We start from the raw sequence: 19,609 nt of genomic DNA on the forward strand, positions 1-19,609 counted from the left end.
TTAGAAAGATGTGTCTCTCCTCGATCTATTGGAAATCATAGTCTATGGATGGAAGAATCATGCAGCAAGTCTCATGCCTCTATTGTCCTTATAAAGCCTCTAAGGCAGGAGCCCTAGAGAGCATTCATCAGGTCTTGGGACTGCTCCAGAGGTGGTGAAATCCTGAGACTCAGCTTAGATTCTGGGACATGAGGAAGGATCTTGGGCACAGAACTCAGGAGGTCCCCTCATTCTCTCAGGGGTTAGCTCTCTGGACACATAGACATACATTTAAGTGCAAGGGTAATCATTTATTGAACTGCAAGAGCAAGAAATTTGTGCGGAATGATCATGGGTGGGACAAAGAGAAATTTAAGAAAGCTTTTAATTCTCGATGTGTTGTCCTGGGTAACTAGGGAAGATGCTGGAGAGACCAGGATTGCACTTTTCTGTGACACAGGATGGAAATCAGATCGCAGAATTTGTCTCAGGATGCTCCATGGACAGGAAATGGGGATGCTGGAGTCCTGGTGAGAAGTCTCCACTCAGCACTGAGTAATCCAGGAAGAAAGAATACAGGAACCCATTACGAACGTCTTCGATTGACTTCTGGACAGAGAGGCACTCTGTTGTATAGAACAAAGGATGAAGAAATAGATCTTGCCCTGCAATCTAATCAACATTATTTGCCAGAAAACAGGGATTAAAGGCATAGAATAAATTACTCTTTCCTAATGGATGGCATATGAAAAATGAAGTAACAAAAGGTCTGAGGCTTGGTTCCACAACCTTCGGCATAAGAAGCTCTGAAGAATGGTCATTGCCGGCCCAGGAGCAGCAGGACCCCTGCCTGAGACACCGCCGGAACCTGAAGGAAACAGACCGGATAAACAGTTCTCTGCACCCAAATCCCATGGGAGGGAGAGCTAAACCTTCAGAGAGGCAGACAAACCTGGGAAACCAGAAGAGACTGCTCTCTGTACATACATCTCGGAGGCCAGAGGAAAACACCAAAGGCCATCTGGAACCCTGGTGCACTGAAGCTCCCGGAAGGGGCGGCACAGGTATTCCTGGTTGCTGCCGCCGCAGAGAGCCCGTGGGCAGCACCCCACGAGCGAACTTGAGCCTCGAGACTACAGGTAAGACCAACTATTCTGCTGCAAGAAAGCTGCCTGGTGAACTCAAGACACAGGCACACAGGAACAGCTGAAGACCTGTAGAGAGGAAAAACTACACGCCCGAAAGCAGAACACTCTGTCCCCATAACTGACTGAAAGAGAGGAAAACAGGTTTACAGCACTCCTGACACACAGGCTTATAGGGCAGTCTAGCCACTGTCAGAAATAGCAGAACAAAGTAACACTAGAGACAATCTGATGGCGAGAGGCAAGCGCAGGAAACCAAGCAACAGAAACCAACACGACATGGCACCATCGGAGCCCAATTCTCCCACCAAAATAAACATGGAATATCCAAACACACCAGAAAAGCAAGATCTAGTTTCAAAATCATATTTCATCATGATGCTGGAGGACTTCAAGAAAGACGTAAGAACTCCCTTAGAGAACAAGTAGAAGCCTACAGAGAGGAATCACAAAAATGCCTGAAAGAATTCCAGGAAAACATAATTAAACAAGTAGAAGCCCATAGAGAGAAGTCTCAAAAATCCCTGAAAGAATTCCAGGAAAACACAATCAAACAGTTGAAGGAATTAAAAATGGGAATAGAAGCAATCAAGAAAGAACACATGGAAACAACCTTGGATATAGAAAACGAAAAGAAGAGACAAGGAACTGTAGATAGAAGCTTCACCAACAGAATACAGGAGATGGAAGAAAGAATCTCAGGAGCAGAAGATTCCATAGAAATCATTGACTCAACTGTCAAAGATAATGTAAAGCGGAAAAAGCTACTGGTCCAAAACATACAGGAAATCCAGGACTCAATGAGGAGATCAAACCTAAGGATAATAGGTATAGAAGAGAGTGAAGACTCCCAGCTCAAAGGACCAGTAAATATCTTCAACAAAATCATAGAAGAAAACTTCCCTAATCTAAAAAAAGAGATACCCATAGGCATACAAGAAGCCTACAGAACTCCAAATAGATTGGACCAGAAAAGAAACACCTCCCGTCACATAATAGTCAAAACACCAAACACACAAAATAAAGAAAGAATATTAAAAGCAGTAAGGGAAAAAGGTCAAGTAACATATAAAGGCAGACCTATCAGAATCACACCAGACTTCTCGCCAGAAACTATGAAGGCCAGAAGATCCTGGACTGATGTCATACAGACCCTAAGAGAACACAAATGCCAGCACAGGTTACTGTATCCTGCAAAACTCTCAATTAACATAGATGGAGAAACCAAGATATTCCATGACAAAACCAAATTTACACAATATCTTTCTACAAATCCAGCACTACAAAGGATAATAAATGGTAAAGCCCAACATAAGGAGGCAAGCTATACCCTAGAAGAAGCAAGAAACTAATCGTCTTGGCAACAAAACAAAGAGAATGAAAGCACACAAACATAACCTCACATCCAAATATGAATATAACGGGAAGCAATAATCACTATTCCTTAATATCTCTCAACATCAATGGCCTCAACTCCCCAATAAAAAGACATAGATTAACAAACTGGATACGCAACGAGGACCCTGCATTCTGCTGCCTACAGGAAGCACTCCTCAGAGACAAAGACAGACACTACCTCAGAGTGAAAGGCTGGAAAACAACTTTCCAAGCAAATGGTCAGAAGAAGCAAGCTGGAGTAGCCATCCTAATATCAAATAAAATCAATTTTCAACTAAAAGTCATCAAAAAAGATAAGGAAGGACACTTCATATTCATCAAAGGAAAAATCCACCAAGATGAACTCTCGATCCTAAATATCTATGCCCCAAATACAAGGGCACCTACATACGTAAAAGAAACCTTACTAAAGCTCAAAACACACATTGCACCTCACACAATAATAGTGGGAGATTTCAACACCCCACTCTCATCAATGGACAGATCATGGAAACAGAAATTACACAGAGACGTAGACAGACTAAGAGAAGTCATGAGCCAAATGGACTTAACGGATATTTATAGAACATTCTATCCTAAAGCAAAAGGATATACCTTCTTCTCAGCTCCTCATGGTACTTTCTCCAAAATCGACCATATAATTGGTCAAAAAACGGGCCTCAACAGGTACAGAAAGATAGAAATAATCCCATGCGTGCTATCGGACCACCACGGCCTAAAACTGGTCTTCAATAACAATCAAGGAAGAATGCCCACATATACTTGGAAATTGAACAATGCTCTACTCAATGATAAACTGGTCAAGGAAGAAATAAAGAAAGAAATTAAAAACTTTTTAGAATTTAATGAAAATGAAGGTACAACATACCCAAACTTATGGGACACAATGAAAGCTGTGCTAAGAGGAAAACTCATAGCGCTGAGTGCCTGCAGAAAGAAACAGGAAAGAGCATATGTCAGCAGCTTGACAGCGCACCTAAAAGCTCTAGAACAAAAAGAAGCACATACACCCAGGAGGAGTAGAAGGCAGGAAATAATCAAACTCAGAGCTGAAATCAACCAAGTAGAAACAAAAAGGACCATAGAAAGAATCAACAGAACAAAAAGTTGGTTCTTTGAGAAAATCAACAAGATAGATAAACCCTTAGCCAGACTAACGAGAGGACACAGAGAGTGCATCCAAATTACCAAAATCAGAAATGAAAAGGGAGACATAACAACAGATTCAGAGGAAATTCAAAAAATCATCAGATCTTACTATAAAAACCTATATTCAACAAAACTTGAAAATCTTCAGGAAATGGACAATTTCCTAGACAGATACAAGGTACTGAAGTTAAATCAGGAACAGATAAACCAGTTAAACAACCCCATAACTCCTAAAGAAATAGAAGCAGTCATTAAAGGTCTCCCAACCAAAAAGAGCCCAGGTCCAGACGGGTTTAGTGCAGAATTCTACCAAACCTTCCTAGAAGACCTCATACCAATATTATCCAAACTATTCCACAAAATTGAAACAGATGGATCACTACCGAATACCTTCTACGAAGCCACAATTACTCTTATACCTAAACCACACAAAGACACAACAAAGAAAGAGAACTTCAGACCAATTTCCCTTATGAATATCGACGCAAAAATACTCAACAAAATTCTGGCAAACCGAATCCAAGAGCACATCAAAACAATCATCCACCATGACCAAGTAGGCTTCATCCCAGGCATGAAGGGATGGTTTAATATACGGAAAACCATCAACGTGATCCATTATATAAACAAACTGAAAGAACAAAACCACATGATCATTTCATTAGACGCTGAGAAAGCATTTGACAAAATTCAACACCCCTTCATGATAAAAGTCCTGGAAAGAATAGGAATTCAAGGCCCATACCTGAACATAGTAAAAGCCATATACAGCAAACCAGTTGCTAACATTAAACTAAATGGAGAGAAACTCGAAGCAATCCCACTAAAATCAGGGACTAGACAAGGCTGCCCACTCTCTCCCTACTTATTCAATATAGTTCTTGAAGTTCTAGCCAGAGCAATCAGACAACAAAAGGAGGTCAAGGGGATACAGATCGGAAAAGAAGAAGTCAAAATATCACTGTTTGCAGATGATATGATAGTATATTTAAGTGATCCCAAAAGTTCCACCAGAGAACTACTAAAGCTGATAAACAACTTCAGCAAAGTGGCTGGGTATAAAATTAACTCAAGTAAATCAGTAGCCTTCCTCTACACAAAAGAGAAACAAGCCGAGAAAGAAATTAGGGAAACAACACCCTTCATAATAGACCCAAATAATCTGAAGTACCTCGGTGTGACTTTAACCAAGCAAGTAAAAGATGTGTACAATAAGAACTTCAAGACACTGAAGAAGGAAATTGAAGAAGACCTCAGAAGATGGAAAGATCTCCCATGCTCATGGATTGGCAGGATTAATATAGTAAAAATGGCCATTTTACCAAAAGCAATCTACAGATTCAATGCAATCCCCATCAAAATACCAATCCAATTCTTCAAAGAGTTAGACAGAACAATTTGCAAATTCATCTGGAATAACAAAAAAGCCAGGATAGCTAAAGCTATCCTCAACAATAAAAGGACTTCAGGGGGAATCACTATCCCTGAACTCAAGCAGTATTACAGAGCAATAGTGATAAAAACTGCATGGTATTGGTACAGAGACAGACAGATAGACCAATGGAATAGAATTGAAGACCCAGAAATGAACCCACACACCTATGGTCACTTGATTTTTGACAAAGGAGCCAAAACCATCCAATGGAAAAAAGATAGCATTTTCAGCAAATGGTGCTGGTTCAACTGGAGGGCAACATGTAGAAGAATGCAGATCGATCCATCCTTATCACCCTGTACAAAGCTTAAGTCCAAGTGGATCAAGGACCTCCACATCAAACCAGACACACTAAAACTAATAGAAGAAAAACTAGGGAAGCATCTGGAACACATGGGCACTGGAAAAAATTTCCTGAACAAAACACCAATGGCTTATGCTCTAAGATCAAGAATTGACAAATGGGATCTCATAAAACTGCAAAGCTTCTGGAAGGCAAAGGACACTGTGGTTAGGACAAAACGGCAACCAACAGATTGGGAAAAGATCTTTACCAATCCTACAACAGATAGAGGCCTTATATCCAAAATATACAAAGAACTCAAGAGGTTAGACCACAGGGAAACAAATAACCCTATTAAAAAATGGGGTTCAGAGCTAAACAAAGAATTCACAGCTGAGGAATGCCGAATGGCTGAGAAACACCTAAAGAAATGTTCAACATCTTTAGTCATAAGGGAAATGCAAATCAAAACAAACCTGAGATTTCATCTCACAACAGTGAGAATGGCTAAGATCAAAAACTCAGGTGACAGCAGATGCTGGCGAGGATGTGGGGAAGAGGAACACTCCTCCATTGTTGTTGAGATTGCAGACTGGTAAAACCATTCTGGAAATCAGTCTGGAGATTCCTCAGAAAATTGGACATTGAACTGCCTGAGGATCCAGCTATACCTCTCTTGGGCATATACCCAAAAGATGCTTCAACATATAAAAGAGACACGTGCTCCACTATGTTCATCGCAGCCTTATTTATAATAGCCAGAAACTGGAAAGAACCCAGATGCCCTTCAACAGAGGAATGGATACAGAAAATGTGGTACATCTACACAATGGAATATTACTCCGCTATCAAAAACGAGTTTATGAAATTCGTAGGCAAATGGTTGGAACTGGAAAATATCATCCTGAGTGAGCTAACCCAATCACAGAAAGACATACATGGTATGCACTCATTGATAAGTGGCTATTAGCCCAAATGCTTGAATTACCCTAGATCCCTAGAACAAACGAAACTCAAGACGGATGATCAAAATGTGAATGCTTCACTCCTTCTTTAAATGAGGAAAAAGAATACCCTTGGCAGGGAAGGGAGAGGCAAAGATTAAAACAGAGACTGAAGGAACACCCATTCAGAGCCTGCCCCACATGTGGCCCATACATATACAGCCACCCAATTAGACAAGATGGATGAAGCAAAGACAGGAGCCGGATGTAGATCGCTCCTGAGAGACACAGCCAGAATACAGCAAATACAGAGGCGAATGCCAGCAGCAAACCACTGAACTGAGAATAGGTCCCCCGTTGAAGGAATCAGAGAAAGAACTGGAAGAGCTTGAAGGGGCTCGAGACCCCAAAAGTACAACAATATCAAGCAACCAGAGCTTCCAGGGACTAAGCCATTACCTAAAGACTATACATGGACTGACCCTGGACTCTGACCCCATAGGTAGCAATGAATATCCTAGTAAGAGCACCAGTGGAAGGGGAAGCCCTGGGTCCTGCTAAGACTGAACCCCCAGTGAACTAGACTATGGGGGGAGGGCGGCAATGGGGGGAGGGTTGGGAGGGGAACACCCATAAGGAAGCGGAGGGGGGAGGGGGATGTTTGCCCGGAAACCGGGAAAGGGAATAACACTTGAAATGTATATAAGAAATACTCAAGTTAATAAAAAAAAAAAAAAAAGAATGGCCATTGCCTTGAGGAATAATGGTGAAAGCCTTGGCCACTTTTAAAGACTTTCCTACATTATCTGAGTGAAGTCTTGGGAAATGGGAAAGAGGGGTCAAAGGAGTCTGCTCTCCAAACTGGAAGAGAAGTGGAGATCATGCAACTCCACTTCCAGGTAAGAAGCCAAGGTTGTACGGAGTTCAGATGAAGATCTTATTGTCCAGAGTGGGATGGAATAGGACCACAGTCTCTGAAGAGCAGTCATACTCACATCCTGCTACTCTCTGTTTCAAACTTTAACTCTTAATGACAATTAACACATTGCTGAGCCCTTTTTACACAACCGTGCAGCAACTATGGAAAACTCACTCCCTTGTTTTCTTGCCTAAATGCTTGTGTCACCTTACTTTAGAGCTCAAAATAGGACCAGATAGTCACAAATCCACATAATTCAAAGCCATTTTTCAAGCTCTCCTCAAAAACTCCTTATCAAATTCTTCTTATAATAATTTGTGTGCACAATACTAACGCTTTTGGAAGGCCTGGTCCATGCCCACCCCCTCCTTGCTCTCACTGGAGATTGCCCACCTGGAGGCTCAGGCCTTTCTTCAACCGCGGGCCTGGAGACAGCGATCTGCAGGGTGAGAACAGAACGTGTTCAGGTACCAGGTCCACGTTATTCCCCGAAGAAGAAATGAGGTGCCTCTCCAGCTTTCAACAAACGGCTGATAGCCAATCCCCCAGGTTTATTTCTTCTATGATATAATATTCAGGACGAGAAAAATAAGTGAATCCTGACTTACCAGTCTTGGTTACGTCAATGATATTCTCCCTAGTGATTCCATGCGCCACACATAGTTTTGCAAACTTTTCCTTGATATCTGAACTCAGATCCTTTGTTCTTCCTGTGAAAAGAGCAGCAGTGTGTGTAGCAGCTGTGTCCTAGGCACTGACCACAAAACTAAGTGAGGGGACAGGGGCTCCCCCATAAGGGTGAGAAAATATCTGGAGACACGGTTGACAGGTGTGGGTCCAATCTATCCTGAATATGGCACCCACGGAATGGCCTTCTGGCACACGGAGAGATTTCAGAGTGTGCCTATCACTGTGCTTGAGGCAGGGTACAGGTGAACATCGCTGACCTTCAGGAAGTGAGGAAGAGGCAGGACCTGGGAAGACCATATTAAAGCTAGAGTTTCCTTCCTGTTTTCCCACCCCAAGATCTGTGTCCTTGTGGAAATACTTTACCGTAAAGCTCCATCAGCTGGAAGGTTTCCCCGTCCTTGAAATTAACGAGATGAAACATGACATATCTGTCATAGTCTGTCTTAAGTATATTAAATGTATTCCCTCCGTCATCTGTGGAGGACATGGGACACAGCTCAGAAATTCTCTGGTCTGCAAGTAATTATGTAAACCCTTTACCTGTTCTACCCCAAAGATGAAAATCATTAAAGTAAATATCCTGGAAGAGATGGTGGGCAGGGATGTCTGCTGCTTCCCATCTGTAGCTTTCTGGACTTGATGAAGTAACTTCTAAGGAAGGGGCCCTGGGACGACACCCACTAGAGAACACTTAGCCACAGCAGTGACTCATTCTCTCTCATCCTCTCTGAGGCTCACCTGCCTCCCTCAGCACCTTCAAGCGACACGTCTATCTTTCATAAGTCTGCTGTCTCACATGGCTACATCCTGATCAATGTGCACTGGTGCTAGCTACCGGGCAGTATCAGATTCCACCTCACCATACTTATCCCCCTTGCCTGTCACAGGGTGCTAGCTACTAGATGGACCCCATGTCCCTGGCTAAATCAACCATGTCAGGAAGTGCTTGAGATTCTACAAGGGGTTGTGGTGAGTTCCCTAGTAGAAAGTTTGACTGGGAGATGCAAGTTCCTGAGTTGAATCCCCAGCAACACACACACACACAGACACACGCGCGCACACACACACACACACACACACACACACACACACACACACGATAAAGGTGGTAGGGTTTACTAAATCCTTGTGGATAGATATATAGACCTTCTATATACTTACATTCAACAAAATATTCGCCTTCCTTTGGCGTTTTGTAGGCAACCAAATACAGTTCCCTGCACTCTCCATTTACCCTGTAAAACAGAGCAAGCTGATGCTTAGGGGATTTTTCATCTGGCTGGCTTCTTCACCCTCTACTCTATAGGTATCTCCAGTTTCTGATTCCATTTACCCTTTGAATATTTTTGCAAAATTACCAAAATGGCTGTTTTTTAAAGGTTATTTTGTTTCTGTCTGATACTTTAGTAATCACGAATTTGCTCTTATTTCTTCTTCCTCAGCTAAGGGCAGACACCTCACTTACTTAATACAGAACTTGAAGCCTAAGGAATTCTCCAAGACATCGATGTGCTGCATAAAAACTCTCATGCTGCCATTCTCTTCTATCTTTTCTCTTTTGTCAGAGGCCATGACAATAGAAAACCAATCCCCATTGAGCTGTAATGGATAAGAAAATGCTTAAGGGAGAAGGGGGCAGGGATACCACATGGATGTGTTTCTTCTTGAATTTGGCTTGATAGAGTTGTCACAATACCTAACATTCTGTCCCTGCCTCTCAGTGAGAGCAGAGGTCCCCAAACCTTGTTAGATCTGAATACCATACAACTGGTCTTACTTCAAGGTCTGAAGCCATTCCTTTGTCTAATAGAACAAGCCACTGTACCCATCCGCTCAGAGGACCCGCTTGGCTTCAAGAGTTCTCCAAAACACTCTCTGAGTCAGAAGTTACTATTCGCTGAGCCTACCTTGTCAACATCGAGGTTCCCTCTCTTGAAACTAGCTTCTTCTGCATGGCCACAGACCAGGGTCAGGCCCAGACACAGCAGCAGCAGCAACAGCTTCATGTTGGTAGGGAATAGAATTGCCTCTCTGTCGGGACAATCTCTCTGCTGATGGTGCCCACACTCCACCTCCAGCACTTTGCTCATCTTTATACTCTCTCTGGGTTCGAGTGTTTTTTTTCCTTCTCAAATGGGCCTCCTTCCCTCAGGCTTTGTGGAATGTTTTCTCATGTACTGATGTGAAGCCAAGGATTGTTCCTGCCCTTTTCAAACTTGGCAACCTCATCTCCTATGGATTGATTTTATCACTCATACATTTCACAAAACATATTCCCAAGAAAAACAGTGGGTGTTCTAGAGGGCTGCCATCCGGAACCAGATGCACCTTTGGATCTGACTTGAATCAGAAAGCCAGTAATGGAGTGGGCGGGTACTGAACTGGAAGGTCAAGCATGGAGAGAATCTTTGCTTCAAGACTTGAGTGGAGTGTGGAAGAAAATGAATTAGTTGGGTTTTCTTTGAAAAGATCCATTCACATTTCATGCGTATGAGCATTGATTTTGCATGTGTACCATGCAGACCTGGGGCCAAGGAAGTCAGAAGGAGGTCAAAAGAAGGAGTCAGATTCTTTGAAACCTTTTCTTGCTGAGGACACAGGTTCAATTCCCAGCACTCACATGGCATCTCACAACTGACTCTAACTCCAGTCACAGGAAATGACCTTCTTTTGGCCCCTGTGACCTCCTGTACACATCTGGTACATATGAACTCACTCATTCAGACACATATGCATAAAAATAATCAATCTTTATTTAAAAAGATTATCAGGAAGGTTCTTCCGAAGCTAAGCTGACAGCCCCCACCCCCAAACCCACCCCAAAAGCTTGACCTCAGAATGCAAACTGCTAACTTAACAAGGTAAACTGCTTCAGGTGTTTACCTCAGAGAATGTTGGACTTTAACTGAGTGGACATAATCTCATCATTAAAGAAAAACAAAGGTATTGTTCAAAGTCTTATTTGCTGATGGAGGTCCAAGTAGAAATGATGTCAAGAGTCTGCTCACAAAGAAACACAGTTATAATGGGAACATATTTTGTGTCCGTATAAATTGTATTTACCCTGGAACTAGAAACATAAAATAGAGTATGATGTGGGGAAATAAAGAATTCAAGAAGGAGGCAAGTCCTCGATAGGTTTTATTTCCACTTTGTATCAACTCTCTATAGTATGTACTATTTATTTTCATCTTTCCGTAGTGTTAGCTAAGACTCAGAAAGATCAAGTAACTATACAAGGACATACAGCCAGTCAGTGAGAGATCTTAGATTTAAACCCAAGCCTGTCCATCTGACTCAGGAGCCGTTGTTCTTTATTAACTCCACTACACAGGTCGGGATGTTTTTAGGGGAAGGGAGGATGGTTAAATAGGAGAAAGAGGAATAAACAGCACTGTAGAGCTCCAGACACATCAGACTGAAACTGCACGTGGGTTTCTTTAAAATATGGAGGAGTGGGTGTAGCTTGAGATTGAATGAGACATGACTACTGGCTCCTCTTGGTCTACAAGTATTTGGTAAATACTTGACTAGGGGATGATCATTTTTCTTTTCTCCTCTTCCTCTTTCTCCTGCTCCTCTCCCCTCCTCTTCTTTTTTTGGTTGATTGTGGTGTGTGTGCACACATGTGCACATGCCTGTGCATTTGCTAGTATATGCAGGAGTCAGAATAGGGTGCCAGTTGTCTCCCTCTGTCACTTTTACTTTATCCCCTTCAGACAGGGTCTCCCTCTGAATCTGGGACTTAGTGTGTTTCAGATAGGCAGGCTGGCCACTACGTCCCAGCAATCCTCCAGTCTCCACCATCTACCTAGTGGTGGGGTTAAATGCAGCCATGACCAGCTTTTTTAATGTGAGTTCTGAGCATCTGATCTTACCTTGCTGGGAATCCATACAGCCCTCACAGCCAGTACTTCTCCACTGATCTGTCTTCCCAGCAACTCACATAGAGGCTGGCCTTGAGCTTCCTGAGTTTCTGAATGGTCTTGGATCTGTGGCAGTCCCCCAGCTCCAGCCTCCTGAATGCTAAGATTACAGGTTGTAGCACCATGTCTGGCTATAGATTATTGCTTCTCTAGTAATGAGAGAAGATGCTTCCACACAGAAGACAACAGTCAGTCCCTTCCACTTAACACTCCTCAGTACATGTGGGCTGCTCGTGTGACTGAAGCACTGAGGCTGTTAAGAAATGACTAGACAAAGCAGGTGGGTAAGGGGTTTAAGGAGTGTACGTTTAACCAGCTAATGGCCCATTTGTAACTAGCTAGCATTTCTGAAACTGACTAATAGGAAAATGGTTTAATGACCTTTACCTGAGTCTTACCCTCAACTAATTGAATAAATACCCCATTCAGAAAGCCTGCGGAAACATTCGAGTCACTTACATGGTGTCAGGATGTGTTTGGGGCCAAGAAGAACATCAATGAACACGGGCTTATTGATTCATGTCCCAGAGAGGAAATATTCTGTAGTCCCTCCAGCAGAGTGACAGATAGGACTGCTGACCCCAGCTCAACATCAGTTCTAAAGCACCTGCTTCTGTCAGTGTCAGAGGATGCTTGGAGTCACTGGAATCAATCTGCTTAACTCCCAAAACCTAGAGCAGGCCCCAGAAAACAGGCACAAACAAAATTTAAGGGACAAAGAGATTATTGGCCAGGAACTCATGAAGGACGAAGGGAGCTAGGAGACAGCAGAATCAAGGAAGGGAAGTTACCCTGTGGTAGGCAGAAATGCTATGCCAAGTTTTGCTCGATCATGGGGTTGGGGAATGTGCACCCCAAAGAGACCAGCATCTCAGCTCAAAGACAAGGGAGTCTGAAGCAGTTAACAGTTGGGACGGCTAGCTATTCACGCTCCTCACAAACAAGCAGTCTTTACTTCAAGTTTGGGGGTGGACTCTAAGCTATACTGCATCATGATGTCTGGGATTTCATTCTGCTATCCATGAGTAGTCTTTCTTCAGAGGTCTCGAGTCCTCTCCCCAATTAGGTATCTGTCACAGGAACATTGCAATACAAAGATATTTAACTCAGGGTAATCTGTAAGCTACCGAGGCCAGGAACCATGAGTCCACACTAGTGCATGCTCAGACGGGTCAGCGCCTTGGCAGTGTTAGCCTTCAGTCACCAATGGCTGATGGAGGGAAAGCAGGATGATACCAGAAGAGGGAGAGACTGGAGAGATGACTCCCGGTTAAATTCCCAGCACCCAGAGGAATCCATAAGTCTAGTTCCAGGGATCCGACACCCTGTGTGGGCACTGCGTGCATGTGCTGCACAGACATACATGCAAGCAAAACATTCATACACATAAAATAATCTATTGATTTAAGCACAAGAGAATTGACCAGACTAATAGGAACTAGGCAGAGGACCTTCTAGGGTGTGGGGAGAATGGATACATTCATGAAGGCCATGGCAAACAGGAGTACAAATAGTTCAGAGAGCCAAAGGAAACCTTGCTGAAACATAGTGAACACAGGAATTATGAAATGATTCCAGGCTAGAAAGGGAGTTATGTCAGTTTGCAGGGGCTTCCCTCTCGAACTCATGCAGTATGGGTGACTTCAGCAAAAATTAGACGTTCTCCTTTCTGGCAGCCAGAACTCTGGGAGCAAAGTGTTCGATGGGGCTTGCTTCTTCTGAGCTCTTCCTCATTGGTGGAATCGTGTTCCCGAGTCTTCAGGAAGTCTCTTCTCTGACCCATCTTGTATCCTAGTCTTTTCTTTTGAGGACACTGGTCAGGCATCTTGACTTAGGGTTCACCCTGAAGACCTCATCTTACCATAATTACACCAAATCACAACCTCAGGCACTGTGGGTAAAGCTTCCAATGTATGTATTTTTGGTGGGCACACTTATCCCGGATCAGCTTATGTGGGCCCATGAAGAGCTTGGTAGGGGTTGGTTTTCATGTATCTGGAAAGGACCTGAAGCATTTTAGAATTACAGTAGGATCATGGTCAGAGGTGTGCTTTCAAAGTTCATCTGACTGCATTTGGATAACAAAGACCAACAGGAAGGCAGGAGAAGAGAGAAAAAAGTTGCTATCAGTGTACCAGTGAGTATCAGGGCTTTCAAGAGGAAGGAACCCCCTTGGCCCCCTTTTCCAGAGGAACACACTCAAAGGAGCCTCCCATAGCTATCTACCACGCATATCTTCCCAGAGCTCCCAGGTTTCCTCAGCTCTTCCCCAGCATTGTGGCTGCCTAACCAGACTTACATGCTAATTGGTATCTGAGATGTCACTGTATAGAATATTCACTTTTGGAGACAGCCTATAATATGTATTAGGTCTAAAATGTACCAGCCTCAAAGGACACTGTGGTTAGGACAAAACGGCAACCAACAGATTGGGAAAAGATCTTTACCAATCCTATAACAGATAGAGGCCTTATATCCAAAATATACAAAGAACTCAAGAAGTTAGACCGCAGGGAAACAAATAACCCTATTAAAAAATGGGGTTCAGAGCTAAACAAAGAATTCACAGCTGAGGAATGCCGAATGACTGAGAAACACCTAAAGAAATGTTCAACATCTTTAGTCATAAGGGAAATGCAAATCAAAACAACCCTGAGATTTCACCTCACACCAGTGAGAATGGCTAAGATCAAAAACTCAGGTGACAGCAGATGCTGGCGAGGATGTGGAGAAAGAGGAACACTCCTCCATTGTTGGTGGGATTGCAGACTGGTAAAACCATTCTGGAAATCAGTCTGGAGGTTCCTCAGAAAATTGGACATTGAACTGCCTGAGGATCCAGCCATACCTCTCTTGGGCATATACCCAAAAGATGCCTCAACATATAAAAGAGACACGTGCTCCACTATGTTCATCGCAGCCTTATTTATAATAGCCAGAAACTGGAAAGAACCCAGATGCCCTTCAACAGAGGAATGGATACAGAAAATGTGGTACATCTACACAATGGAATATTACTCAGCTATCAAAAACAACGAGTTTATGAAATTCGTAGGCAAATGGTTGGAACTGGAAAATATCATCCTGAGTGAGCTAACCCACTCACAGAAAGACATACATGGTATGCACTCATTGATAAGTGGCTATTAGCCCAAATGCTTGAATTACCCTAGATCCCTAGAACAAAGGAAACTCAAGACGGATGATCAAAATGTGAATGCTTCACTCCTTCTTTAAATGAGGAAAAAGAATACCCTTGGCAGGGAAGGGAGAGGCAAAGATTAAAACAGAGACTGAAGGAACACCCATTCAGAGCCTGCCCCACAGGTGGCCCATACATATACAGCCACCCAATTAGACAAGATGGATGAAGCAAAGAAGTGCAGACCGACAGGAGCCGGATGTAGATCGCTCCTGAGAGACACAGCCAGAATACAGCAAATACAGAGGCGAATGCCAGCAGCAAACCACTGAACTGAGAATAGGTCCCCCGTTGAAGGAATCAGAGAAAGAACTGGAAGAGCTTGAAGGTGCTCAGGACCCCAAAAGTACAACAATGTCAAGCAACCAGAGCTTCCAGGGACTAAGCCACTACCTAAAGACTATACATGGACTGACCCTGGACTCTGACCCCATAGGTAGCAATGAATATCCTAGTAAGAGCACCAGTGGAGGGGGAGGCCCTGGGTCCTGCTAAGACTGAACCCCCAGTGAACTAGACTATGCGGGGAGGGTGGCAATGGGGGGAGGTTTGGGAGGGGAACACCCATAAGGAAGGGGAGGGGGGAGGGTGATGTGTGTCCGGAAACCGGGAAAGGGAATAACACTTGAAATGTATATAAGAAATACTCAAGTTAATAAAAAAAAAAAGAAAAGAAAAGAAAAATTAAAAAAAAAAAAGAAACAAATAAAATGTACCAGCCTCATTACAGAAGTCCCAGAACCTAGGAAAACACTGAATCCTCAGGGCTTAAAGGAGCAAGGGTTATGGAGCTAGCTCATGCTATGTTCCGTTTTTAGTCTCTATGGTGCCCAGCTGCCTTCCCAGTCCTTACACACACACACACACACACACACACACACACACACACACACACACACACACACACACACACACACAAACATGGGGATCGAGACCCTACTTGGGTTCTCAATGTTTGGGTTGTGACCCTCACCTGGGTCACATGTCCTATATTCTGCATATCAGATACTTACATTTCAATTAATAACAGCAGCCAAATGACATTTATGAAGTAGCAAGGAAATAAGTTTATGGTTGGAGGCCACCATAACATGAGGAACTGTATTAAAGGGTCATAGCATCAGGAAGGTTGAGAAACTTTAGGCAAGAGATCATGAAGGAAGTTACTGGAACATGCTGGCAAGAGATCATGTAAGCTTACTCTCCATAGCTGGAATTAGAGGGACGTCTATAGAGAAAGTACATGGTGTTCAGAGAATGTGAGGTGTTAAGTACACATTGGTATTCTATATCCTTATGTAGATACAATTTAGAGTTATTGTGATTAATATCATGACGAAAAGCAACTTGAGGAGGAAAGGGTTTATTTTAGCTTACAGTCTATCATGAAGGGAAGTTGTGTGTGTGTGTGTGTGTGTGTGTGTGTGTGTGTGTGTATGTGTGTGTGTGTGTATGTGTGTGTGTGTGTGTGTGTGTGTGTGTGTGGTGGGGGGACTCTATGAGAGAACTTGGAGGCAGGGACTAAAGCAGAGTCCTTAGGAGAACATTGCTTCCTGGCTCGTTCCCTGTGCATTGTGAGCCTGCCTTCTTATATACCTCAGAACACCCTGCCCAGGGTGGTACATCCATAGTGAGGTGGGTCCTCCCGAATCAGTTTCCTAGAGGCATTTTCTCACTTGAGGGTGCCTCCTTCCAAATAACTCTAGCCTGTGTGGAATTGAAACAAAAACAAAAATAAAGAAATGACCCAAGAAAGTTAGTAATGAAGGAAGGAAAAAGCAAAACACCAAAAGAAACAAAAAACAACTCTACATGAGAAACAATAAAGATAATGCCTCTGCCTAGTGTTTTGAAACCTGACGTCCGTAGCCCTGTGTACAGGTGGACGTGAAGGCATCTATGTGCCGTTGACTGATCCACACAGATGCTGGATGCATGAGAGTTGGTGAGATGCTGGTTTCAACCTTCGTGATGTAGGCACCTCTTGCTTCTATCTTCCTTTTATTCTTCTTTCTTCATTACTCATAATTTTCTGTGTTTTATCCTGCAAATAGTTTCATAAGTTATCTCAGGACTTCTCCCCCTGACATTAACTGAACCGAACCTATATAACTGCCCTTTACAGGTCAGAATCTGAATTGTGCTGGCGGTTCATACACTTCACTGAAAGGTGGATGCTTCCATGGACGTTAATTCTTTTTTAACTGAAGCATGATTAGTGGTTTTAAACTTCAGATTGTAAAAACATCTTAGCCACGGGTGTGAAAAACTTAAAACTGGATGCCTGAAGAAGTGCTTAGGGCTGGGAAGCGCCTCGGTCATTGATACTGTCTCCAGACATGCTTCCAGAGGGCAGGATGGACAGAAGTTCCCAGCAGCCCCATGGAGCAACTCACAACCACCTGTAGCCCAAGTGCCCTTGTCAGGCCTCGGCGTGCACCTGCACGCACGCACACACGCACACACACACACACACACACACACACACACACACTAAAATTAATCTAAATGGTCGAATATAACAAAAAATGCTAAAAATGGGCTTATTATATGTGTCTATGAAGACGACATGGCAATGATTAGTTTATCCCTCATAATTTTTTTGATAAACAGCAATTCAGAAGTAATTTCATTGTAAGCCTGAGAACTGAGGAGATGATTGCTTTGGTTTTATTTAAATGCAAAGGAACTTAAAATAGTTTTCAAATGACTACAAAGAATGGACCTACTTGAGATGGATATTAAAAGAAAAAGAAACTCCAGTCTTAAATACAGTATAAATTTAGTGTCAGAAATTTGTTTATAAATAATAAAATGACTATAACTGTGTTAGAGTGCAGAGAAGTACCACTCTGTGTGACATTCCGTGTTAATTGGTTGTGGCGCTCAGTTTAGTCTCATACAGTTTCATTCATCCACTATGCAATACAGTTTTAATTAGATATATAAAAATATAGAGGAGCCAGTCAAATACTACTAACAAACCAAATAAGGACTGAAACTCTGGAGAAAATAGGACTGACCCGACAACCACACCACGGCCTTTGTAATTACCCATGCGTAGTTCTGTTAAGCTCACCTACAGAGGAAAAAGTAGGAATCTTTTTGGGGGGGGGGGGTGTTCTTTTTTTCGGAGCTGGGGACCGAACCCAGGGCCTTGCGCTTCCCAGGTAAGCGCTCTACCACTGAGCTAAATCCCCAGCCCCAAGAGTAGGAATCTTAACCACACCAAGAAATCTATGCAGGGGGTTCACAGAGCCAGTGCAGCAATGTGTAGGGTTGCCCCCTACTGGCCAACCTCAGTGTTGCGCTGTATCCTACAGCCGCATTGCTGGGGCTTCCTTTGTGCATGTTAGGTCTCTCTTAGGTTTGTGCTTATAATTTGCAGCCAGTAGCTGGAGAGTTGGAGCACAAAACTTGTACTCATTATCGTCCTTTTTAAAAATTCAAAAGTCGAGGCTGGAGAGATAGCTCAGTGGGTAAGAGCGCTCGATGCCCTCCCAGAGGACCTGAGTTCAGTTTCCGGCATACACAGGATAGCTCGCAACCATCTATACCTCCAGTTTCAGAAGATAGGACACCTTATTCTGACCTCTTCAGGCACGAGTTGTATACGTGGTGAATAGACATACATGCAGCCAAAATACTTATACACATAAAATAAAACTAAAAATCGTCTAACTAGACAAGTCAGGACTGGAGAGCTTTGTCACCGGTTAAAACCATAGGGCTGTTCTTCCAGAGGACTTAGGTTTCGTTCACGGCACCCACATGGTGGTTCACAACCATCTGTAAGTCCAGCTCCAAAGGATCCATTTTTAATCTACGTTAAAATATTTATCTCATCTTTCATTACAAATGTTTCAGGCTAATGTTTCAACTAAAAGCCTTGGTTACTGGTCTTCTAACCTCTGAGTTACATTCTGTTCTTTTGTTTTTTGGGTGCTGAGGATTGAATTAGGGTGTCATGGTGACAAAGGCACCATTCACCAGCAGCGGCCTATATCCCTATTTATAAAGTTCGATCCTTTTACCGGAGTTACTTTAGATAGTCGGAGGTCTTTCTCCATAGGAAACTGTTCTTGGTCCTTTCTTGTGAGTTTGTCTTAACACTTTTTCTCTGTTCCCGACCTTTTTGCGCATGCTTTCATTACTTCTTACCCAATACAAATCAAATGTAAGTGTCTTTGTGGTATTGTATTAAGTGGGGTTCCCTAGAGGAATAAAACTTACAGTGTATGTGTGTGTGTGTGTGTGTGTGTGTGTGTGTGTGTGTGTGATTAGTTTATTAGAACGGTCTACAGACTATAGTTCAGGTAATCTACTAACATAAAGTCCAAGAATTCAGGAGTTGTTTAGTCCACAAAGTTGGATGTCATAGCTGTTTTTCAGTGTATGTCAGAATTCCAAAGTAGGCCCTAATGCTCATAAAGGAATGGACCTGCTAGCCAGAGTAAGAGGAGGTTCTAGGGAGGGATCTTCCTTCTTCCCCATCTTCTATGTAAGCTGTCAGCAGAGGGGGTGACCTGGTTTCAAGGT

The 19,609-nt window shown here is 43.0% G+C and overlaps 1 protein-coding gene across 2 annotated transcripts; it reads right to left on the reverse strand.

The window, feature by feature from the left end:
• Window positions 1-346: 346 nt before the first annotated feature.
• Mup4-ps2 (major urinary protein 4, pseudogene 2) lies at window positions 347-10,007 on the reverse strand. Of its 2 annotated transcripts, none has more exons than XM_087551628.1 (7): window positions 9,850-10,007; window positions 9,408-9,541; window positions 9,104-9,177; window positions 8,306-8,416; window positions 7,861-7,962; window positions 7,646-7,691; window positions 347-530 (listed from the first exon to the last, which is right to left on the reverse strand). In XM_087551628.1, the coding sequence occupies exons 1-6, from the start codon at window positions 9,946-9,948 to the stop codon at window positions 7,666-7,668; spliced, it is 546 nt and encodes a 181-aa protein (XP_087407754.1). In that variant the 5' UTR covers window positions 9,949-10,007; the 3' UTR covers window positions 347-530; window positions 7,646-7,665. The 2 variants fall into 2 exon arrangements, with proteins under 2 accessions (XP_087407754.1, XP_087407753.1); XM_087551627.1 differs by having other exon boundaries at window positions 347-605.
• Window positions 10,008-19,609: the final 9,602 nt, after the last annotated feature.

Source organism: Rattus norvegicus, chromosome 5 (assembly GCF_021556685.1).
Source record: "Rattus norvegicus strain SHRSP/BbbUtx chromosome 5, alternate assembly SHRSP_T2T, whole genome shotgun sequence".
In the NCBI taxonomy this organism is placed as follows: domain Eukaryota; kingdom Metazoa; phylum Chordata; class Mammalia; order Rodentia; family Muridae; genus Rattus; species Rattus norvegicus.